General features: G+C 38.3%; 5 protein-coding genes across 6 annotated transcripts in view; 4 read left to right on the forward strand and 1 right to left on the reverse strand.

Annotated features, from left to right (window-relative positions):
* Nucleotides 1-283, forward strand: part of LOC118742689 — an 8,760-nt gene extending 8,477 nt beyond the window's left edge. Inside the window, exon 2 of the mRNA XM_036474946.1 lies at nucleotides 75-283. Within this exon, the coding sequence (XP_036330839.1) occupies nucleotides 75-270 (196 nt within the window). The 3' untranslated portion in view covers nucleotides 271-283. The remainder of the gene's footprint in view (nucleotides 1-74) is intronic.
* LOC118742685 (G protein alpha o subunit) overlaps nucleotides 1-21,892 on the forward strand; it is a gene marked incomplete in the record, with an annotated part of 381,368 nt that overhangs the window by 142,943 nt on the left and 216,533 nt on the right.
* LOC118742673 (dnaJ homolog subfamily C member 13) lies at nucleotides 474-11,876 on the reverse strand. Of its 2 annotated transcripts, none has more exons than XM_036474919.1 (28): nucleotides 11,782-11,876; nucleotides 11,047-11,345; nucleotides 10,840-10,980; nucleotides 10,549-10,693; nucleotides 10,030-10,228; nucleotides 9,454-9,958; nucleotides 9,207-9,385; nucleotides 8,928-9,135; nucleotides 8,435-8,845; nucleotides 8,225-8,374; nucleotides 7,960-8,151; nucleotides 7,669-7,788; nucleotides 7,480-7,568; nucleotides 7,247-7,415; nucleotides 6,415-7,182; nucleotides 6,108-6,337; nucleotides 5,589-6,049; nucleotides 5,145-5,521; nucleotides 4,400-5,080; nucleotides 4,167-4,342; nucleotides 3,575-4,100; nucleotides 3,179-3,502; nucleotides 2,452-2,621; nucleotides 2,189-2,396; nucleotides 1,941-2,108; nucleotides 1,727-1,849; nucleotides 1,403-1,661; nucleotides 474-1,339 (listed from the first exon to the last, which is right to left on the reverse strand). In XM_036474919.1, the coding sequence occupies exons 2-28, from the start codon at nucleotides 11,239-11,241 to the stop codon at nucleotides 1,224-1,226; spliced, it is 7,290 nt and encodes a 2,429-aa protein (XP_036330812.1). In that variant the 5' UTR covers nucleotides 11,242-11,345; nucleotides 11,782-11,876; the 3' UTR covers nucleotides 474-1,223. The 2 variants fall into 2 exon arrangements, with proteins under 2 accessions (XP_036330812.1, XP_036330811.1); XM_036474918.1 differs by having other exon boundaries at nucleotides 10,030-10,231.
* LOC118742686 (cyclin-dependent kinase 5 homolog) lies at nucleotides 12,268-14,225 on the forward strand. Its single transcript, XM_036474944.1, has 4 exons — nucleotides 12,268-12,536; nucleotides 12,598-12,865; nucleotides 12,929-13,213; nucleotides 13,478-14,225. Exons 1-4 carry the CDS (start codon nucleotides 12,369-12,371, stop codon nucleotides 13,639-13,641), a joined length of 885 nt encoding a protein of 294 aa, XP_036330837.1. The 5' UTR covers nucleotides 12,268-12,368; the 3' UTR covers nucleotides 13,642-14,225.
* LOC118742676 (chromatin assembly factor 1 subunit B) lies at nucleotides 15,670-18,273 on the forward strand. The gene is made up of 2 exons (XM_036474925.1): nucleotides 15,670-16,361; nucleotides 16,463-18,273. Exons 1-2 carry the CDS (start codon nucleotides 15,772-15,774, stop codon nucleotides 18,138-18,140), a joined length of 2,268 nt encoding a protein of 755 aa, XP_036330818.1. The 5' UTR covers nucleotides 15,670-15,771; the 3' UTR covers nucleotides 18,141-18,273.

Genomic DNA, 21,892 nt, shown 5'->3' on the forward strand with positions numbered 1-21,892 from the left:
TCTTGGTTTTTTTGTTTTATTGCCATACGACAAACCGATTTACATCTTTTATTATAATCCTCATCACTTTTCAGCCACTATGATATAGCTTTCTCCGAGAAACTCGACGTCCTCGGCTATCTGCAACGTCTCTACTCATTTCGTATTGTCAACGCGAAGTACAACCTTTTTTTGGTGTTGTACTTGGAACGGTGGCGGATAGTGGCTACGGCAATTGCCTCTACAATTGACTATGTTAGATTGGCGTTCTGCTTAGTATTCAATCCATAATTAAAACCACGCAATGGGCAACTATTAAGAAATGCACACATGAAAAAATACGCTGATGTTGCAAAAATTCCAAATAGCATTGCATAGCACATTCATTTAAAATGAATCGGATTTTTATTAAGATTGATTTTTTCCGTATCATTTTAAGTTTAGATATATTTATATATGTACGTGTGTATGTATGTATATATTTATATGCATTTTGTGTGTATGTAATTATGTACTATATGCTGCATACTTACATATGTATGTATGGATTTGTAAACATTATAAACTACAAATATAAAAATTCCATGTAATTAAGTGCGTATTTCTGTGTGTGTTCCAGTGAGTATGCTTGAAAATTATGATAATTTAGTTGCGTATTCATATTACTTGCTTTTTGCTTGACTTGCGTACAAGCTGCTACGCTGCAATTTTCAATTTAATTTAACACCATTGTTGCAAGCATAACTGGCATTGGTGTATTGGTGTTTTGGATTAAAAAAACACACACATGTATATATATATATATCGATCCCACAGTAAGTGCATTAAAAAATATTCAATTCATTTAGGAATTAGTAGATATACACAATTTAAGGAAACATTAATTATTCTTAATTTTGAAAAAAAAAAAATACTTTGCTTAACGCTCTTGTATAAAGAAACATGTAACTTAGTAACAATATAGTAATACAAAAACAACGTTCACAAATAAGTAATAAATCATTATGTGACGCCTTAATTGGGTGCATTTGGATTCAATGTTTTTCGGTGCCGCGTAATTTCTTTTGAGTGTCTACAAGCGCTATGCACCAATGTTGCAAATAACACATGCAGTGAAATTGCTTTGCTTTACATCGTGATCTCAATTAAAGCCTTGACAATACTATAATTGTCTTATTCTGTTGCCATAGCATCGACAAAAGCTTCAGCATGTGTTTGCTGTTGCAGCAAGCCTTGAATGTTTACTAATCTATGGCCGGCCGCGCTGACGGATCATCGCGATCAATGGGCGGTGGTGAGGTGAGTACGTCGACACTTTGCGTTGGTCCTTGCGTCAAGTAGCCAGCGGTGGGATTTACACCTAAATAGAGGCATTAGTAAGTCACTTTAGCATTTTAAAAAATGGCTGAGAGTATCTTTATACCTGTCAGATATCCCCTTATATTGGTGTCGGTTATGAAAAGATCATGCCGTTGATCTTTGTACTCCGCCCATATGGGATGTTTCAGCAATATTTGCGTAACCCGTTCACCGTAATTGAGATTGTGTGTCATACCCTTAAGTGCGGCAACAATTTGCGCCTTCACAGCGGATGCATTGTCCACATACTCCAGACGACTATCAAGGAGGCCCAATAAAAATGGCACTAAATTCACTTCCAACGATTGACTGATGAGTGAATCCTACAAAAGAGTACAATAATCCTATGAGATAAGCCGTATTATTAACGATATCACAAAATGTTTACATGTTGATATTTGAATAGTCTGCTGAGTGTCTCACAGGACTTTTCAATGCAATCGCGATGATGTTCCATGCATTTCTTGAGCGGCAATATGCATTCAGTTTGTGAAACAGCACTTACACAAAACTACAAGTAATTAAAGCGATATTTTTAGGTGAATTGATTGAAATCAAAGAAAATAATATACTGTAGTAACTGCACAAAATCGCATACTCACCTCCGATAATGAGAGTTGGTGTAATACTGATAGTGTGCTCTTAGGCTGCACGGGCAACAAATTAAAAAGCTTAGGTATGTGACCCAAAACCGGTATATCATCGGCCAGATTTGGCTGCGAACGCAGTAGCTCTACTAAAGCTGTTGTTGACAATTCCAATGTATCTTTCTGTAAGTGGTGAAACAAAATATACATAATTTTGGTTTAAAAAAGCAATGAACGACTTTGCCCCTCATTAAGACTTTTACCTCGCTAGAGCTTTTGCTGATTTGCTCCACAACGAAATCCAGCAGATCTGCTAAAAACTGTTTAGGCTTGCGTAACGTCCATGCAGGATTGCTGACAAATAGACGTAAATACACGCCTGCGACTACAATTTCATTGGAGACGATGTCCTTCAGCATTTCTGGATCCTTCCAAAGATGTTTTTCGTTGACGTTTTGCGCTCGATAGAAACTGTATGGCGCATGAAATAAATGCATACACTGAAATTTTTTCTAGAAAAACTTACCTCTCACACAAATCCGCTACGGCATCACAGACATTGCCTCTGGTCTTATCATTCCATATCAGTTCAGGATGCTCATGTATGGATTCAAATAATTGCACCGAAGTTTGTGGCGATTCCACCATAGCATCGACAAATAGTGGCGGCAGAAACTTTGATACTGTAATACGCACCTGCGTGATGACAAACAAAAAATTATGTTCTCATACAAGCAAAATAATCAGGAAGCCCATAAAGTAAACTTTACAAAAATCAGTTCAAGTTACATATAATTTGTGGACCGCCGTCTGGGTTTAACCTTTACCTTAGTGCCCTTTTTTGAGGTTATGTTTTTTCTAAAATGGCCTCCTCTATCAAAACTTAGTTCAGCCTGTTTTAAGTTTTAAAAAGCTTTAATTTTTTTAATATGAGGCTTTTTTCTCATTTAGACTGATTTGGGTGTGTTAAAACCCACCTCTATTACGCCTTATATTAAAATGTTTGGAGGTTATGTTTTATGTCAAGTGTAGAGTTCACCACAAAACGTTTAAATATAAATTCATTTTCCTACTACAAAAATATGAAATAAGAATAAGGTGGTCCGAGCAACATCCAAAAATTATGGGAAAAAGTATTATGTCCCAGCCTTTAAACTTTTTTGAGGTTATGTTTTTCTCTACACTTGTGACTAAATACTGCATATTTTCGTTTTCGTGGTGCATATAATATAAACAGGGAATTCAGATTTTACCTTCGGCCCACTTAATCGATCCGCAGTCATCTTGGCCATTATTTCGGCGCACATTTCACGTATCTGTGGATTACGCGAATTGCAAAACATATCCAACAAATAAATGACGGCACCCTTGTTTTGTGCCTCCTTAATCATTTCCTGTACATTCATGAGACCAGACATAGTTTCGAGCACTTTTACTTGACTGCTGCGCAAATCGGGATCTTTTAATGCTACCAAAAATTGGCCAAGCAATTCGCAAGCCGCTATCTCCGACACGCATTCCTTATTGCGTGAAACTAAGGCAACCACTTCGAGCGCTATCGTTTTAACGGTGGTGTTCTGAAAAAAAAAACCGAAACGGTTATTAACCCGTGAAAATATCAGTGGAATTAAAAGCAAGCACTTGCATACGTCTTTAAACAAATTATGCGCTAGGAAACCAAAGATCATATTGAAACTGCCAATGCATTGTATCTCCACTTCAGCATTGCATTTTATCACAGCCATTAGGGCCTGCAGCACCATTATCACATGTGGCTGCAATGCTGCATCGTTTACAAAATCGTATCTGTATTGCTGTTGCATTTGTTGCTGTTCGAGTAAGGCATTAGCTTCGAGTTTGTTACGTATCTTTGAGCGATTGTAAGCGTTCAGCACTTCATCAAACGTTTTGCCAGTTCTTGGGGGTTGCTGCTGCCATTGTGGATGATTCGGCGCCAGTATTGGTGTAAGAATGCCATCTTGTCCTATTTTGCTGGTCGCAATAGGTGCAGGATATGAATTGACCTTTCCGTCAGTGTTGTTGGTGGTCAGAAAATGATAAGCTTGCTTAAGATATTCCAGCAAATCCATGATGAATTGTTTCGGCTTGGATATGGGGAATGTTGGCATTTCATTGTAGATACGTATGTAGACACCGCCAATATGTAGTTCATCTCTATTGGGAGTTGAAGATGACGATTGTTATTGAATAAATTAAATTTAATCCGAATTTTACGCTTACTTGCTAGCATCGTATTGGAATTCTGAAACTAAATTATACACCTCAGCTACATCTTCGAATGTTTCCTTAACAGCCGTGGTGCGCTGCGTTTCCAAGAAATCAATCAGTTGCGCGCGCGTACCATTGTCCCAGATTAAGTAGGGATTTCGCGTATTTGATGTAAGTAATTTTAAAATCTGTGCAAAGAAAGTCCCGTAATGAAAAATTTAATGTAAATTAAACACTTTGCTTACATCGCCGGCGCGTTCAATGGGCAATTTATTCGCTATGTATGGTGTGAGCAAGCGATCCAGCACCTGCTTCACGATTGTGTTTTTCGCTTCAGAAATTATTGTATATTTCGGTAGGTTTATGTCGTTGCTCTTAGCGCTTGAACTGCTATTCGCCTCCCCACTTGCTTCCTTTTCAGTGGATGATGCATTGGAAACTGCATCTGATTTGTTACTGGCATTGGAATCCTGTTTAGCAACAACCTTCGTCCCCGCTTCGGCGGATCTCCCAGTCGTTATAGCTAATTGCTTGGTGGCATTTTGCAGCGGGTTATGTGCATTTTTCGTATATGCTGAGGAGGAGGGTGAAGCAATAGCCACATTTGGTATAGATGCAATTGCAGCTGTGGTCGGTGATTCGCTGCCATCGCCGCTGGCACTGTCAGTTCCATTGGGTGTCTTATGCAATTCTAAGCCGTAACCAGCGAGTGCAATACAAGCTAGCACAGCCATTTTCGCCAAGTTGTTAGCCACCTGTTGCTGATTGCTTTTATCGCTAGCTTGTACGCCGCTCTCATCCAGCGTGTAATCATAATCGAACCAGAATATTAGCAACGACCAGAGTACGCCATTACGTACCAAGTTACATTGAAGTTCATAGTTGTTGGCCGCCATGCTGGTCACTAGGCTGACAGAGAGTGTGTGCTTAAGGAGAAGATAAGAGTTAGTCAATAAATTGCAAATATGACTTAATTGAAATCTCTTTTACCTTAAAGTATACCACGCGACAGACATCCGAGAGCAGCTGTGGTAACGTGATAATCTTTTCTTTGCATTTTTCAAAGTTGCAGGCCACCTCGAAGCAGCGCGTCACATTCGAGATTACTTGATAGTGCAGCGAGTCGGGCTTGGAATCGGCGCCCAAAATGGATACGCAACGAGTATAGGCCTCCAAAAGTGCTTCGATACCCTCTTCGCGTCTCAATTCTTCCGCATTCAATGCAGAGCAGTGCACGGTATGATAGCAAAGCTCCGATGCGGCTGACAGCAGTTGCACCTCTTTCGAGAAAAGTTCATCATCACGTGTCTCCAGGCGGATGGTCTTTATCAGCTGAGGATAGCCAGCATACTTATAGGGACGCAATACTGAAATACAGGGAAAATAACTTATTAAGTGCTTTAAAAGGCTTTATAAGAATAAGAAAAAACGCACCATCGGCATAGCGCTCGAAAAGTATACTTTGTGTGCGTAATACAAGCACTATGTTCTTGGGGTCCGGCCCGCCTGAAGACCACACTGAGCGCGAACACAAGAATTCATAAGCCTGATTAACTTTCTCGAATATCTCACGACCATTCGGATTCTTATCCGGATGGTACATTTGCGCCAAACGATAGTAACTTTTGCGTATCAACGATTCATCTGGCTTTGGTGTTTTTGCCAAATCGATACCTAAATCTTGGTACGCCTGTTGCACAGTCATTTGTGGGGGCTTCTTCTCAACCTCCTTTCGCCAAGCATCCAATGTGTGTTTTAACAACTGCACAGGGTCAGCAATGGGCCAGTTGGGAAATTTCTGTGTATCACAAAGGTGACGCAGGTAATAGATGTGGCAGAAGAGTTCATTTTCCAGCTGTGGGTAACTAATGACTGGTATGGCAAGGTATGGATAGCTGAAAATAGAGGTATAAGGGATATTTTCTCTAAAGAGTACATATCAATTAAAGTTACCGCGCCATCGTGTGCCCCTTTAAACGAGGCGTGAAGTCCGCAATGTGTGCAGATATTTTTTCAATCAACAAACGTCGCATCTCTGAACTCCAAATCGCTTCAGGTGTATCGAATTCACCTAAAAATATTTCCGCGAATTTCTCAGCGCTGTAATTCTCCAAAAAGCACACCATTGCCTCAGGCAACAATTGTCCCAAAATGCTGCGATGCATTATGCCGGATTGCGATGTCTAAAACACATAGATTGAGTTAAGTTTATGAATTAAAAATTATCATAATACGTTGTGTGTACTATATTCATATTCACCTCATCACTGCGAAAGCCCTGTTTCATATGTGTCATTTTTAGGAACTTTGTTATAGGCAGTATATTGCTACCGGTGTACATGAGCATGAAATAGAATACACCCGTCAAGTATACTTTCGGCATTTCCGGATTGTCCTCCATAATCTGGCAGAGCAGCGTTGCAACGCGCTCCAACAAGCCGGGATCATGTGTGAGGCACACCTGTACAATATGCGGCAGACACACGAATTCCGATAATTTACGTGAAAGTTTGGGTCCGGGTATAAGTACGGCCGTGCCATTTCGAGTGCGACTTGGGAAGAAGCTCGTGCATTTTATGAGTATATCCAATAACTTTGAGGACAACTCGGTTTCGTTATATATGGGTGTACCCTTGGCGATAAGGCACCACTTAAGTTGCGGAATTTGTTGTAGCGATCGCCAACCATCCATGCCGATGGCCCAACAGCGCGTTTTTGGTGTGATAACACCCTTTTGCCAGAGCTCCTTCAATTCCGAGTATGTGATCGGGCCTTGTCGTTCTGATTTCTGTCCCTCTTTTTCAATATTGTAATACCAATCCTTCTCCTCATACGCATCCATATTTGGTCCAGCCTCTATGACATTGGTTTTTGTGTTGGGCTGCGCACGCCCTTTATGTAAATGTGCCAGAGTGATCAGATCAACAAGGCACTGCACGTGATCAACAAGTGGACGGCAATTGGATTTCTCCAGCACCAGGCAGGATATAAGATTTATGAGTGCATCGCGCAGTGATGGGGATAGGCACTGCAAGTAAATTGAACTACATTTTTTGAGGATTTATGAAATTAACAAGCATATTGGCCCATACCCGATCTGTTAACTGAAGGATATAAGACATATCACTAAAACGACCGATTTCTTTGTGATAACGACGATAGACTTTCGCAAGGGCTTGCAGCGACACCACCGTAAGTTGGTCATCATTGACACGCTGACGGCATAGCACACGACGATAAAGCGCATTGAAGAGCTCGATGCTGAAATTTAAGAAATTATAATTATTAGAAATCTTCTGTAAGCTATGGCTTTAAAAGAACTTACGGATCTTTTACGAGATTTTGTGGCCAATCGTCTTTCTCCAAGATTAAGCGTATATAATAATCACCAATTTGGATTTCATCAGCCAAGCACTACAAAAGTATATACATACATACAAATAATTACGTTTCTTTTTTATAAACTGTGGATTTGGTTATGAAATTTGTGTCTGCTTTATAATGAATTTCGTACTTGATAAGTAACTTCGAACTCTTGATAATTCCACGCCACAATCATATTTCCAGCTAGGTCACGGTCATTCATAAATTGACGTAGTTCATTTTCCAAGCAAATACGCAACTCTTCACGAGTCTGTAAAAAATATATAATGGGTATGTAGACGAATAGTCTTCATTGTTTTTTGTTCACGAATCTTGTTTTTTTTTGCATAATAAAACTTATTTTCGCGTCGAATGTGCAATGTGCATAAAAGAATTATAAAAAACTGTATCTAAATTTATATATAAGACTAGCGATCGCTACCTTATGATTCCATATTAAATTCGGCAGACTATGGTCTTTGGCGAAGTTGTAAAAGAAGAAAGGCAAATTTAAAACAGCATCGTCCTTTTTCTTTCGCTGACGACGATTACGCAGCACTACCGGACGATTTTTAATAGCCTGGGCAGCGGGATCCTGTTGTTCCAAGAGGTTCATGCCCCAATGCTTAATGTCCTTTTGAAACCAATAAAAAAATATACGCATGAAAATAAAGCCAATATGGTGAAAAATATTTTTTTTTGCATACCTGCAAGTGTTTTTCTATGATATTCTTTCTATTTCTAATGGAATGTTGTATTGCAAGTTTCAAATTATCGCGAAAATTTAACTTGTCGTCCTCTACATCAGTCTTTGGTACGCTCTCCTCACTCTCCAGGAACATTAGCAAGCCAGCGGGCTGAAATTAAAAAGATTTCGCTAACTTCTTTTCACAACACTAACAGTAAAAAACGCTTACAAATATACGTTTAAACAATTCTATCGCTTCCTCGCTGTCTGCAATCCACAGGCCAATTAAGTGACGCGAAAGCTGGCGGTGAGTTGTCAGCGTTGGATCGTTTGATGGTGTATATAATGCAACAAGGAGATGACGACACAGTGCTGCCTCATCCAAGGCGAGTGCTTGCATCTGTTGTGCCACGTGTAGCTCACCCTCCTCGATGATGGCGCGCAAAACAAGTCCAGCACCCTTAACGATGGCCAGCGAGGGATGTTGAAATAGTTTATACAAATAACGGCCGCGTTCGGCAACCAATTCGAGTAGCGTATCGAATTGCTTGCCATCCGTTGTTTCGCTATAAGGCACACATAGAGCGAATGTGAGGAAATCCAACATCGCAGAAAGTACCAGTGCACCGCTACCATGACTCTATACGAAGGAAAAATTCTCAGAATCAGTAATATTTTTCGAAACATTACGTGTGGAAATAAATGAAGGCATATTGGCATACCACATGCGTTGTCCACATGTTGAGCAAAGTTTCTAAAAATGACTTGGACGACAGTATCGATGATTTGTTCAATTGTTCTTGCTTCAGATCATGATCAGCATTCACAGAGTGCATGAGTGAGTTGATCATATCGATGGCCGAGTATGTAACCGCAAGATCTTTTCGGCGTAGAGCGGCAACTATTTTAGTGCCAATAATTTCGCGAAAACTAAAAAGAAGTATGTATACATTTATAATGTTAAAAGAGTAACTCAAGGAAAATTTTTGAGAGTAATTTACCCTGGTAGGTTTGTAAAAGCTCCATACCCTACTTTACTAGCGAGCAAACGTGTGAGTGCGTGAAAAATTGCCTCAATTTCGAGATTGTTTAATTGTGCTGTTGGATTGTCTAATTCTTTTTGTGCCAAGGCTTGCAACGCGCTCAAGATGAGCTTCTCTTTGTTCTCGGCAAAGAGACTCTACAAGAAAAAATTTAATAATAGTTAAACAAGTGCAATAACATTTCCCATTTTAACTTTTTTCGTACATCTTGAGTCACACTGTAATTGAGACCACTGTGCGGAATATTTGCATTAAAGCGTTCCAGTATTTCGAATCGTTTCGACGGATTTTGCACATTATTTATGATTAAACGCAACAAATTTGCCTCGGTTTCCTCATCGACGGAACAATTGAATGGCACATAACGCTTGCCACGCGGTGTATTACTAATGCGTACATGCACATCTTTGTTACCGCTCGAACGTACTGCATCCAAGAGCGTTGCCAATAATGAATCTCGATCATTTGTCAAATATTGGCGCAAAATACCATTTTTATATTCAATACAAAAGCGTTGCAAGTTGTCTTTATCACGCACTAGCGCAAATACGTCCGTTAAAAGACGTAGCGTGCACACGCTATATGTCTGCGGATCGCGTTCCAGCAATGTTGCTTCCGTGAGACAAAGTATACGCTTCACTGGATCCGGATGACGTGGCGTAATTTTTTGAACAGTGAATTCAGTCATAGACGTTTGATACTGGTCATCGCTAGATTGGAGGAAAATTGGAGTTGTAGGTACTATACATACAAATAGTAAACATGAAAACAGATTATTTACCTATATTCACCGAAACGTTGACGCTCGAATTGTTCAAGTGTTATTTGACTTTTGAGTATCTTTGTTTCTATGCCAAGAAATTGCACTGATCTCTGAGCAATGTTCTGCACAATTTCATGATGATTCAATGCTTTGAAGAGATGTAAACGACTAAAGCCACCATGGGCCATTACAATGCCGCCTTCATAGTCAGAAATGCCTACTTATAACGTAGAGAAGGCAGACAAGTTATTCAAATTAAATTGGGTAAGAAAAGAGTGTTTGCTTTAGAAAAAGTTTTAGAGATATAGCACAGCTTTAATGGTTAGTATGTAAGAGATCCATAAAAATTTCGTTTAAATTAGAGATTCTAGACAGTCCTGCATCTGAAATTTCCTAACATTTTTGTTAGTATGTGCAGTGCATTTCTCTCAAACCGTGTTCAGTTAAACTCAAATTCAATAATGTTGATTTAAACCGAAAGCCACTCTACATGCTATCAAATTTCAGTTTATATTATATCAAAAGAACTATTAGTACCTATTATGCCCTCTATGTCTTTGTACATGTAGCTGGTGAGCACTTCATTGGTTGTTGGATCCAACTGATCTAATGAGCATGGTGTGACTTCAAGCATTGTGGGTAAACTTATGCCAGACCAATGATATTTATAAGCAGGGAAACGCTGTAATGCACAGTGTAAACAAACATTTAAGTATATATAACATACAAACAACATATGGTCATACATAAATAGATAAGGTATTAACAAATGAAATGGGCGTGTGAGGTAAGCGCTACTTCATAAACAACTCATTGCAAACCACTTACTTGTGAAATTTTAGGCTTATCAGCAAATTCTTTGTAGTATTTTAATATCGAGCAGAGTATGTCATTACGATATTCGGATGAAAAGCGTATGGAATCGCCGCGTTTCTCTTTTTTTATTGTGAGCACAAATTCATTGGGTATCTGCAATGAGTTAACCGATATAAATGTTGTTGACACTTTGAAAAAAAAAAATGGCAAAACTCCTACATTTGATGTTTTATTTGGTGCCGCTGAAATAATGTCCGAGTATGTCCAACGATTTGTCAAATCAAATTTATCTGGATTGTACGTAGAAATGCCAGCGGTGCCAATAGCCAATATACGCTTATATTTTCCCTTCCAGGAATGCTTTGTTACCAAAAAACATTCTAGATCGACGTTTTCCTTTGGCGGCACCATCATGTAATTGCTCAACTCAAATAAACTTAAATGTACAGCGGATTTATCAGAGTTGGAACAACTGGCTTACAATATCGGGTCGAGAAGTAAATGATGATGATGATATTCTGAAAAGTGCATAGAAATTTTAGGAAAATTTTTAATCAAAATATTCGAACGCCGGATGTTTATTTTTTTATGTGGTTTTTATCAGCGCTGACTAACGTACTCTTATGTATGTACGCAACTTTCCTAATTTTCGTTGGTCAAATTAAGCGTTGTTGTTTTGCTTTGCGCTGCTTAATTGGAAGTTATCAGTAGAGCAACAAAGGCCATCTCAATCGAGAGCATGTATATCTGGGTACCCCAAAAGGGGGAGTAAATATCAATGAAGCGAGTTAGCTCTGAAGAATAGCGACAATGACGACTGCGACGTTAACATTGCCGCCGAACAGCCAACAAGACACCTCCAACTGCGAATACAACTGCTAAATAGCAAAGTGATGCGAGAAACAGCGCCTCACAGCAAAGCTAATGGCTCTAAATTACCCATGTTTTACTTACTTCACCGCCACGTTAAAACATTTTCCACACACCTGCGAGGCGTACAAATATTAAATTGATCTATTTATATGGTTTTTTTCAGGCAAAAATTTACAATTAATGTACATCTGATTTGATTTTTTGCAAAGTAACTTCTCCAGTCACAACAGAATTTTCTCAATTGACATTTGAGCTGACAATTGGGTGAATGTGTTTTAAAAGGTAATCGCGAAAATAAATCACAGCTGTTGGATGTTTTTCAACACTGATTAACTTTAAAAAAGTCAAGTGAACAAATAAATAAACAAGTCATTTATTAAATTGTTTGTTATGAATTTTTACAAATAATGAATTGGTCTGCTTACGATAGTCCTGTACCATACAAATTAATGTAGTTGTAAAAAAGAAGCTAAATTATTTTAATTTAGTACGTAGAACAAGCATTTTTCTGCACTGGATATCTCTTATCAGCGTTTAGCACACGTACACTTATGGTTGTTTCCCAACACTGCGGTACTTGTTCTAAAAGATTTGCAATTTTTTTGCCGAAAATTCCTGGCTGTAAATTGAGTTTATAAACGGTAATTTTTGTCTGCTGCCTGCTTAAAATGCAAAAATATGAAAAATTGGAAAAAATCGGTGAGGGTACCTACGGTACTGTATTTAAGGGCCGTAATCGTGAGACCATGGAAATTGTGGCATTGAAGCGCGTCCGTCTGGACGAAGACGACGAGGGAGTGCCCAGCTCGGCACTCAGGGAAATCTGTCTGTTGAAGGTATGTAGGCGTACTGGTTTAAGTATTTTTCCAAATCAATAAACAATATTTATAAACAAAGGAGCTGAAGCACAAAAATATAGTACGTCTATACGATGTATTGCACTCAGACAAGAAGCTGACGCTTGTTTTCGAGCATTGCGATCAGGACTTGAAGAAGTACTTTGACAGTTTGAATGGAGAAATCGATATGGCGGTTTGCCGCAGCTTTATGTTACAACTGCTGCGTGGGCTCGCCTTTTGTCACAGTCACAACGTACTCCATAGAGACTTGAAGCCACAGAATTTATTAATCAATAAAAACGGCGAATTAAAACTAGCTGATTTTGGTAGAGAAAGAAAATGGTAAAAGGCAAAATCGTTTCAATAACTTCATTGTTTATTTCTTCAAGGACTTGCGCGTGCCTTTGGCATCCCGGTAAAGTGCTACTCTGCCGAAGTGGTTACGTTGTGGTATAGACCGCCTGATGTGCTCTTTGGTGCAAAATTATATACAACTAGCATTGATATGTGGTCGGCTGGTTGCATTTTCGCTGAACTCGCCGATGCAGGTCGTCCACTTTTCCCTGGCTCTGATGTTTTGGATCAATTGATGAAAATCTTCCGTGTGCTTGGTACGCCTACAGAGGAATCCTGGCCTGGAGTAACTCATTTGGCTGATTATGTTGCACTTCCATGTTTGTACAATTCGAGCTCATTTAATAGTTGATTTCATAAAGCTTAACTGCAGTTTATGCCGTTTAAAAAACTGAGATTACAACTCGAAGAGGGTAGTTCGAACCTATTAAATAGAAGCAAACGAAAGGAAAAAAACAAAAGTTAAGAAAAAAAAACTTTCCGATCACCGCATGTTGGAATTATTTGAACTTTTCTGAGCTCTTAACTGCAGTTAAGCTATAATACACCTTAAGAGTTTAATGTGATTTGTTAATTTTTTGTAGCCTTTCCGCCCATTACTTCCTGGAGCCAAATAGTACCACGTCTTAATTCCAAGGGTCGAGACTTACTGCAAAAATTGTTAGTATGTCGCCCAAATCAGCGAATTAGTGCGGAGCAGGCAATGCAACATCCTTACTTCACTGAAAGCAGCTCATCGAATCATTGAATGAATACATATTTATTTAGGAATATATCGGTTTTTATAATTATGTTGCTGTAATCGCTTCTAATTGGCAAAACAAAATTGATTTTGCTATAATATGTAGGTATCGATAAGAGACTTCAAATAGGAGAAAGTGAGAGCAGCCTTCGCCCGATCGTGCGTTAGGGGCTCATAAAATTTTAAGGTAATTTCTATAAACGAAAAGCTGATTATAAATATACGACAGAAAAGGCCGTCTTCAATGTATGTATTGTAATGATATATAATCTAAGTTATTTGTTTTTTTTTTTATATTCAGTTTAAGAACGTATTCCATAATTGTAAACAATATAATACGGGGCTGTAAATGCTTTAATAATGTCAAAAATTTATATTTAGGTTAATTTTAAGTTATTTTTAAAAAGCATCAGCCATGTAAGAATTTATAATTCGATTAGAATAAAAAAGTAATTCAATTAACATTATTGTACTTAAAATATAAGCGATATTGCCATTATACCTCCTCTCCTTCAGAAGCGTTTACAATTTTTGTAAAAAAAGACCTCTGAGAATATCAGAATATAATGTCCCAATCATAATTAAATAAATATAAAATTCGTAATAAAGTATTATTGTTGTTGTAGCAGCATACAAATTCCCCAAAGACTCTTTGGGGAGTGTTGCTGGAGTGACAGTCCTTGGCCAGATATAAATCTGGGTGGTTCCGATTACGTAGACCCGACTGTCGTGGGAACTAAAGTATTATCGTTTTGTGCTTTTAAAACCTTGTTTACAGGACTTTCTGAGCATTTCAATACTTTACTAGTGTGGATTTTTAAACAAAATGTGGAATTGCTAACGAAAATTAGAGGTAATTAAAATAGAACCTGTTTAAATAAATTCAAGTTTGACGATATTTCCAGGATTTTCAGTGGGATCGTCCGAAAGTACACCATCGTTTTTCCGAATACCCATAGGAGTGTGGAATGGAGCGTGCGGTAACCTTATTCTGGTTTTGTTTTCGTCTGCTTCTAATTTTGACATTTGCAGGGATGTAATCTGCATATTTTTAATTTTGGAATAAAATTTCTTAAATAAATAAAACAACTTACGAGTATTTATGGGAAAAGGTCTCTAAATTTACACTGAGGAAAAAAATTTAAGGTGAAAATGTATCCAATTGGATACATATGTACAAAACGGTAACACTGGAGTACCCACAGCAAATTTGAGAATATTCAGTCAAACTTAAAGCTTAAACCATGATAAAAACACAGCAAGGTATAACCGTTCTCTCAATTTGTCGGCCATGTTTTTTTTTTTGAAGTTTGCCAACATTTTAAAATCATATAAAAGTGAAAATAAAAAATTGAAATTGTTCGAAATTGTTGTTGCTTGAGATTGAAAATGAAATTGTGTGTGTGAGTTTGTGAGTAAATTTAAAAATTAAATTGTTTGGAAACGTCAAGAATTTTAAAAGTGCCTCTCAGCGGTTCTACCTTACTATATTTTTATCATGGCTTAAACGATGTCTCCACGGCAAGTGATTCGCTCTCCTATTCTTGATTCGCTCTCTTATTCGTGATTGGCGCCCCAATCCCAATCCAGCTCTTAAGAAAACGGTCAAGAAAAAATTGCCATTATTTCGCGTGTTTGTCCAAGGAATTTTGACATTTTTGATAACGCACAGCCTGTTGCCTCACTCTTTCCTCAAGAAATAATGGAACGGGCATATATTTCTGTTGCAAACCTGGGTTGCCTTGTGCTCTTTTTTCACAAAAAACTTTAGAAAACCGTAGTAGAAAGCGTACTAAATTTCTGAAGAACTGCGTACTGCCTTAAGGAAATTTGACTCAAGAAAATTTCTTAGCCATTTCTTGTACGTCATTTTATATGGAGTTTTTGCTTTTCTTAAGAGCTGGATACTAAGCTTAAGGCAGTGCCAACACTGGAGTACACCATCATACCTCTCCGAATTTCTTATTCAATTATCATAGGAGCGTGCGGTAACCGTATTTTTTCTTTTTGTTTTCTTCTGCTTTTATTTTTGACATTTGATATGTCATCTGTCGGACATTTGGCGCGTAAATACGATTTTCTTGCGGTTGTGAAAACTTCCGCATCGAACAAATAAAATAAGAATTCGTGTGAAATATGAAGTGTAAAATACCCGAAATATCTTGGCACAACCGTGATCCAGTGTTGAGTGTTGATATACAACCTAAATCTCAAGCTCAGGCAGAAAATTCCATCGTAAAGCATCGTCTTGCCTCTGGTGGCACAGATGCTCATGTACTTATCTGGTACATGAACTACACCGAGGACGGAAATGATATAGAATTAGATTTAGCTGCAGATTTGACGAGGCATCAACGTGCTGTGAATGCTGTAAAATGGTCCCCGAATGGTGAATTGCTTGCATCCGGTGACGATGAGAGTGTAGTATTCATTTGGAAGCAAAAGGGAGATCAGGAACCGCTGAATATATTAGATAACACAAACGAGCAGGATAAAGAAGTATGGATTGTTTTGAAGGTATTACGAGGTCATATGGAGGATATTTATGACTTGAGCTGGGCTCCGAATTCTCAGTTTCTCGTAAGTGGTTCAGTAGATAACACAGCAATTGTTTGGGATGTACATAAAGGGAAATCAATGGGCATGTTACGAGACCATAAATCGTTTGTACAAGGCGTTGCTTGGGACCCCAAAAACCAGTATATTGCAACTCTCTCCTCAGATAGGTAAAAATACGCAGAAAAATTAACTGGTGAAAATCAACTTTTTTTTCTGGAACCTAGTTATTATGAAATTCGATCTACTTTAACCATTATTTCATTTACAGATATCTGCGTATTTTCGATATACAGACAAAGAAGGTCTTACACCGTATTAACAAATCAACGCTGCCGGTCAGTGAAGGTCATGAACTGCATGGTCAGCGGTTGCGTCTATTCCACGACGACACATTACAGACTTTCTTTCGTCGACTTTGCTTTACACCAGATGGTAAATTGTTGCTAACGCCGGCTGGTGTTGCTGAAATTGATAGTGTCGCACAATCATTACACACCACGTATGTCTTTAGCCGCCACGCTTTTCGACAACCTGCCATTGTATTGCCTTGCCCAGGGCAGTATACTGTAGCAGTGCGATGTTGTCCGATTTTATATCGATTGCGGTCACATAAACTTGATATAAATCCGCCAGTAGTGCCCTTGCCGTACCGCATGATTTTCGCTGTGGCTACACGTTGTTCCGTTTACTTCTATGATACACAGCAGCGACAACCTTTTGCTGTAATCTCCAACATTCATTACACGCGTTTGACCGATGTGACCTGGTCGAGTGATGGTCGAATTGTGGTTGTATCAAGCACAGATGGTTTCTGTTCGCTAATCACTTTTGAGGCAGGTGAATTGGGAGAGGAATATGAAAACGCGGCGCAAGTGCTTGGTGCAAATGACACGAGTGCAGTGGTTAAGAGGGTAAAGAAACAAAAGGAAAACGATGGGCAAAGTTTAAAGGAGCGCAAACAATCTACAGATGAGCAAAAGAATATAAGCATGGTCAAGCGCGATGCACTAACGGAAATATCTGAGGAGCAAAGTGTTGAGGATCCAATGCAAGAGGATGAAGCGCAGCGTAAACCACCAGAAGAAGTTGTAAAAAGTATTAGCGCCGAAGAAAGTGCTATAGTAACCCCAGCTAAGGAGGGCCTCCAAAAGAATTCAAGCAATACTGCTACCGCTTTAGCAATAACAAAAACACTTGGTGCTAAAATTATTATTGATAAGGAAATATTAAGCTCCGATGAGCGTTTCGAATCACCGGAGAAAAAAAGTCGGACAGTAACACCAATAACGGTGAGACGCACACCCCGTGGGGCTCCTTTGTCAAGCACAACCAAAACTTCTAACACTCCCACAGCAAGTGAGACAAATCCTAATTCTGCGATAGTTGCAAATACTCTAGCGCAGGAGATGCAGTCACCAGCATCGGTTCCAAAACTCAATGCCGGCGCAACGCGCCAGTCAAAGGGTGCAACACCAATATCAATACGTCGAGCACCACGTGCAATTATTGCGGCCCCAGCACCACCGACTACAACAACTGTGGAAGAAGTAGCGCTTGATGCCTGGCCAACACCCATGGAAGTAGAAGATGAGGAATCTGCAAAGCTAAACGCATCTCAACCATCAAAAGCCGAAGGGGAAGGGCCTATCAAAACAATTGTAGCCTCCAACCCAAAAGCTGTTATAAATAACGATACCACACTGGAGTGCACAGAGGATATACGTTTGGTCTACGAGGATTCGGTAGACGTTTCGTCTGCAGATGTGGCCGTAGACGTAGGCGATAAAACCGTGGAAAAGTCTATAGTTGGGGAAACACCATCCACAAACAAAGATGGTGCGAAGACTCCAACACCAAAAACACCCATGTCGAGCAATAAAACACCGCGTAGGGTTGCACTCAAAACGATATCGACTCCCAAGTCGAAGAAAAAGTTATTGGACTAGATTTGATTGTTACGTAATTGCATTGACTTCCTTAGGTGTGATGTTTATTCATGCTTACTTAATTTTTAGTTTTAAAAATGAACAATAAAAAAGTAGTGTATTATAATCAGTAAGCAACAACGATCGAAAATAATAGTTACTTTCATTATTTCTATTCAAAAAGTCAGTCGAAAAGAATTGGTCTTGTTAACATTTATATATATAGCAATGTGATGCTTGTTAGCCAAGGAATGTTAATGCTATATGATCTTATTTTTTCTTTTTTACTTTTTTTCAAAAAAAAAAGTCAGCATTTAACAGTTATTTTTTGACTGATATTTTTTAAGTCAAAAGTAAAAGTTAAAACTTCACTTTTATTTTGTTGATCAAATAGAAAAATTAAAATATTACTTTTATTTTTCGGTCAAAAATAAAAGTTAAAAATTTACTTTTATTTCTTCGGCGTTGCTTGACGAACCTCTGGACTTCGTCCGTCAGTTCATATACATAGATGCCTCCGGACGTGCCTAGGCGAGGGTTCCTCTGCAAGCAGCTGTCTGTTCGGGTGGCCACTTTTGTGGCTGGGTAAAACCCGAGTCATTCCGGTACGTAGAACCGGCTGTCGTGGGAATGGTCCATTATAACAGTTAACTCTGACTTATTTTTTCGGTCAAAATAGCAGTTTACATATTCACAATACAATACGTTTTAATTAAAAATACACATCCTTTCAATTGAAAGTTTTCTATCGCAAATCGCTAATAATAAGCAAATAGGCAAAATCGGACAATAACCACGCCTACCTCCCATATAACGGTAATTTTCAGAAATACGAAAATGCGATATTTTAGTGAAGATTATTCAAAATTGATGTTTACAATTATTTTTAGACGAAAAATAAAAACATACATTTTTGAAAAATGGGACGCCCACTTATGGTTACATGTGTATATCTTGGTAACCGTTGCACCAATTTCTTCCAAACTTGGCACAGTTGCTGGCCTTGGTACAGCATACTAAATGGCCACGCCCACATCCTATATAACGGTAATTTAGAGAAATACGAAATCTTCGATAGATCAGTAAATATTAAAGCTAATTTAATCAAAATTGATGTTTGCAACAATTCTTTACTAAGAAATGCGCTTATGATAAAATTTTGGAAAATGGGTGTGGCACTGCCCACTTATGATCACATATATGTATCTCGGTACCCGTTCTACGAATTTGTACCAAATTCGGTATGGTAATTATGCTTGCCACATAAAAGCAAACCGTTGAAAATTATTGAAAGCGTACTAAAATAACCGAGCTTTTCATATAACGGTAAATTTCAGAAATGCTTGAAACTTCAATATTTCGAAATTTAAGGACGCTAATTTACTCAAAATTGATACAGCCCGGCTCACCATGTAGCGGTAGCTTTCGGAAAGGTGAAAAACATATACATAGTTAAGATTTGCGCCGGGTGTTTAATGTTCGGCTACGCCCGAACTTGAGACTTTCTTGTTTTATATGGAGAAAATGAGCAACACCTTCAACAAAGAAATTAAAAAAAAAAATCATTGGTAAGTCCTAGCTACCTCAGACTTGCATTTTATTTATTTATACTAAGAATGAATGGGCTAAAAACTCCATACTCAAGTTGGTAATTGAAAAATACGATATTTTAATGAAAATTTGCAGAAATTTGCAGAACCAGCAGCTCTTGTTCCTTACTTATACCATCTGCTCCGAGTGTCATGAGCCGGATATGCATTTATGCGACATCAGTCACGTGAATTCCTGCCACTTTAGGAAATACTCTCGTCTGCGCATCACCCGCCAGTCAACATTTCGATATCCTCGGGCTACTTCCTCTTAACTGGTCGATAGCAGCCAATCTAACCTATCGCCGTGCGAAAAATCATCATAACTCAATGTACTATCCTAACTTTGTGCCGATTCAGCACTGTCAGTAAACTATTCCATATCAGCTTTGTCAGACAAACTATCGTAACTCAGACGCGCCAGCTTTTGTGTCTTAACTTCGAAGCGACATTGAAGTGTCCACCTTTTTATACAGCACCACAGCCGCGATCGTCTACCACAAGTGAATCTCAACCGATTTCCCAAGACATAAAAAAATGATACTACTGGACTGAAACGGAGCCGAGAGTGCGCCTCTTACATACACCAGAGGGAAAGAAAATGCACCTACTGGCCCCGACGGTCAAGGTCCTCAACTTGTCGATGACTACTCCTGTGGAAGCGTAGCGAACTAGAGGGAGAGGGGTGTTAGCTGAGTAGGATTGAGCTAACATGTGAAGAGTCGATTACATGCATTTTTGGACCACCCTAATGTACATACATACAGTCGTCGAAATAATTATAGCCGCACCATATTTTGACAAGTTTTAATATTTTATTTTGTTGTTATTTAATTTTGGTTATTTTTTTATAAAAAGATAGTTCATTCTTTAACAAACCCCGTGTAAATCCAAGTTTCAAACTTTGTGCAATATTCTAAAAAAATCAACAAACTTTCCAGCCTCGTTGCGTATGTCGTAAAGTAGGCTAAATTGTATGACTCGACAACAGTAGCATTGTCTATTGCCGTACTGAAATAAGTAAAGCTGAAATTAGTCGAGAACGCAGAACGTATACTTAACGCAGTCTGTATACGCAGAATTTTGTCGATTACTGGAGCCCTCAGTGTTGCTTACTACACTGTTGCCACTCATGAATGCCATTTCATAAACTTACCCTTTCAACTACAATTTTTCGTGCTATATAAGATTTTAGCTAAATATAAACTACTTAGTTTTCTACAAAAACCTTATTCAATAGTAAATTTCAAATATTTTAAACATATTTTGAATAGGAACTTATAACTTTCTTACCATCTGTAAAACTGACGAAGTGGCAACCATCTAAAGAAGGAGAAATCAGCTGACACGGGCTACAACTACAGAAAAACTCTGCGGTGTTGAGCTTTCATTTACATGGCGCTTTGGTAAGACAGATCGTGTCAGCTGACTCGGGTTTACGTACCGGTAGGTTTACGTTCTTGACTAATTTCAGCTTAAAAACGTCCAAAACGCGTGAAAACTACACAGTGCTGCCGAGTTATTCCGTTTTAATACACTAATCGAGTGGAAATTTTAGGCAATGACGTGAAATTTTCGATACGATTCGACTCTCTCGTGTTCATTAAAATTTCTAGCTTTTTTAATAACTTAATAATTTTCCAACAATATTCTGGGTATGCAGTTTTGTAGCCCATAGAATTCTAGTAGAACAAAGTACAAGTTTCAAATAGCTAAAAATTACCGTTAATTTTTTAGAATTATTTTTTTTGCTTCCATATAACGAATACACACAATTAATTCTTATATGGAAGAAACCCGTAACATCCGCGACAAAGAAAATTTCTAAAAAATTAACGGTAATTTTTAGCTATTTGAAACTTGCACTTTGTTCTACTGGAATTCTATGGGCTACAAAACTGCATACCCAGAATTTTGTTGGAAAATCTTATTAAAAAAGCTAGAAATTTTTACGAAAATTCGTTGATTTTTTAGAACATTGCACAATGTTAGAAACTTGGATTTGCACATGGTTTGTTTAGGAATGAACTATATTTTGATATAACAGTAACCAGAATTAAATAAAACCAAAAATAATATGTTAAATCTTGTCAAAATGTGGTGCGGCTATAATTATTTCCACCACTGTATATGGTTAAAAATCGATTTTGTATAAAATTTTGAGTTATGGCCCTTTACACTCAA

This window comes from Rhagoletis pomonella, unplaced genomic scaffold (genome assembly GCF_013731165.1).
Source record: "Rhagoletis pomonella isolate Grant_MI unplaced genomic scaffold, Rhpom_1.0 Rhpom_scaffold_00007, whole genome shotgun sequence".
Classification (NCBI taxonomy): domain Eukaryota; kingdom Metazoa; phylum Arthropoda; class Insecta; order Diptera; family Tephritidae; genus Rhagoletis; species Rhagoletis pomonella.

What these genes read in the sequence shown, in the direction of transcription:
- LOC118742673 (XM_036474918.1), bottom strand. Translation starts at nt 11,241, where the DNA reads ATGATGGTGCCGCCAAAGGAAAACGTCGATCTAGAATGTTTTTTGGTA. An exon ending in TCATAGAAAAACACTTGCAG is followed by an intron (nt 8,152 to 8,224) that starts GTATGCAAAAAA and finishes TGGTTTCAAAAG; the next exon opens with GACATTAAGCATTGGGGCAT. An exon ending in AGGGCTTTCGCAGTGATGAG is followed by an intron (nt 6,338 to 6,414) that starts GTGAATATGAAT and finishes TATGTGTTTTAG; the next exon opens with ACATCGCAATCCGGCATAAT.
- LOC118742686 (XM_036474944.1), top strand. Translation starts at nt 12,369, where the DNA reads ATGCAAAAATATGAAAAATTGGAAAAAATCGGTGAGGGTACCTACGGT. An exon ending in GGGAAATCTGTCTGTTGAAG is followed by an intron (nt 12,537 to 12,597) that starts GTATGTAGGCGT and finishes TTATAAACAAAG; the next exon opens with GAGCTGAAGCACAAAAATAT. An exon ending in TGATTATGTTGCACTTCCAT is followed by an intron (nt 13,214 to 13,477) that starts GTTTGTACAATT and finishes AATTTTTTGTAG; the next exon opens with CCTTTCCGCCCATTACTTCC.
- LOC118742676 (XM_036474925.1), top strand. Translation starts at nt 15,772, where the DNA reads ATGAAGTGTAAAATACCCGAAATATCTTGGCACAACCGTGATCCAGTG. An exon ending in GCAACTCTCTCCTCAGATAG is followed by an intron (nt 16,362 to 16,462) that starts GTAAAAATACGC and finishes TTTCATTTACAG; the next exon opens with ATATCTGCGTATTTTCGATA.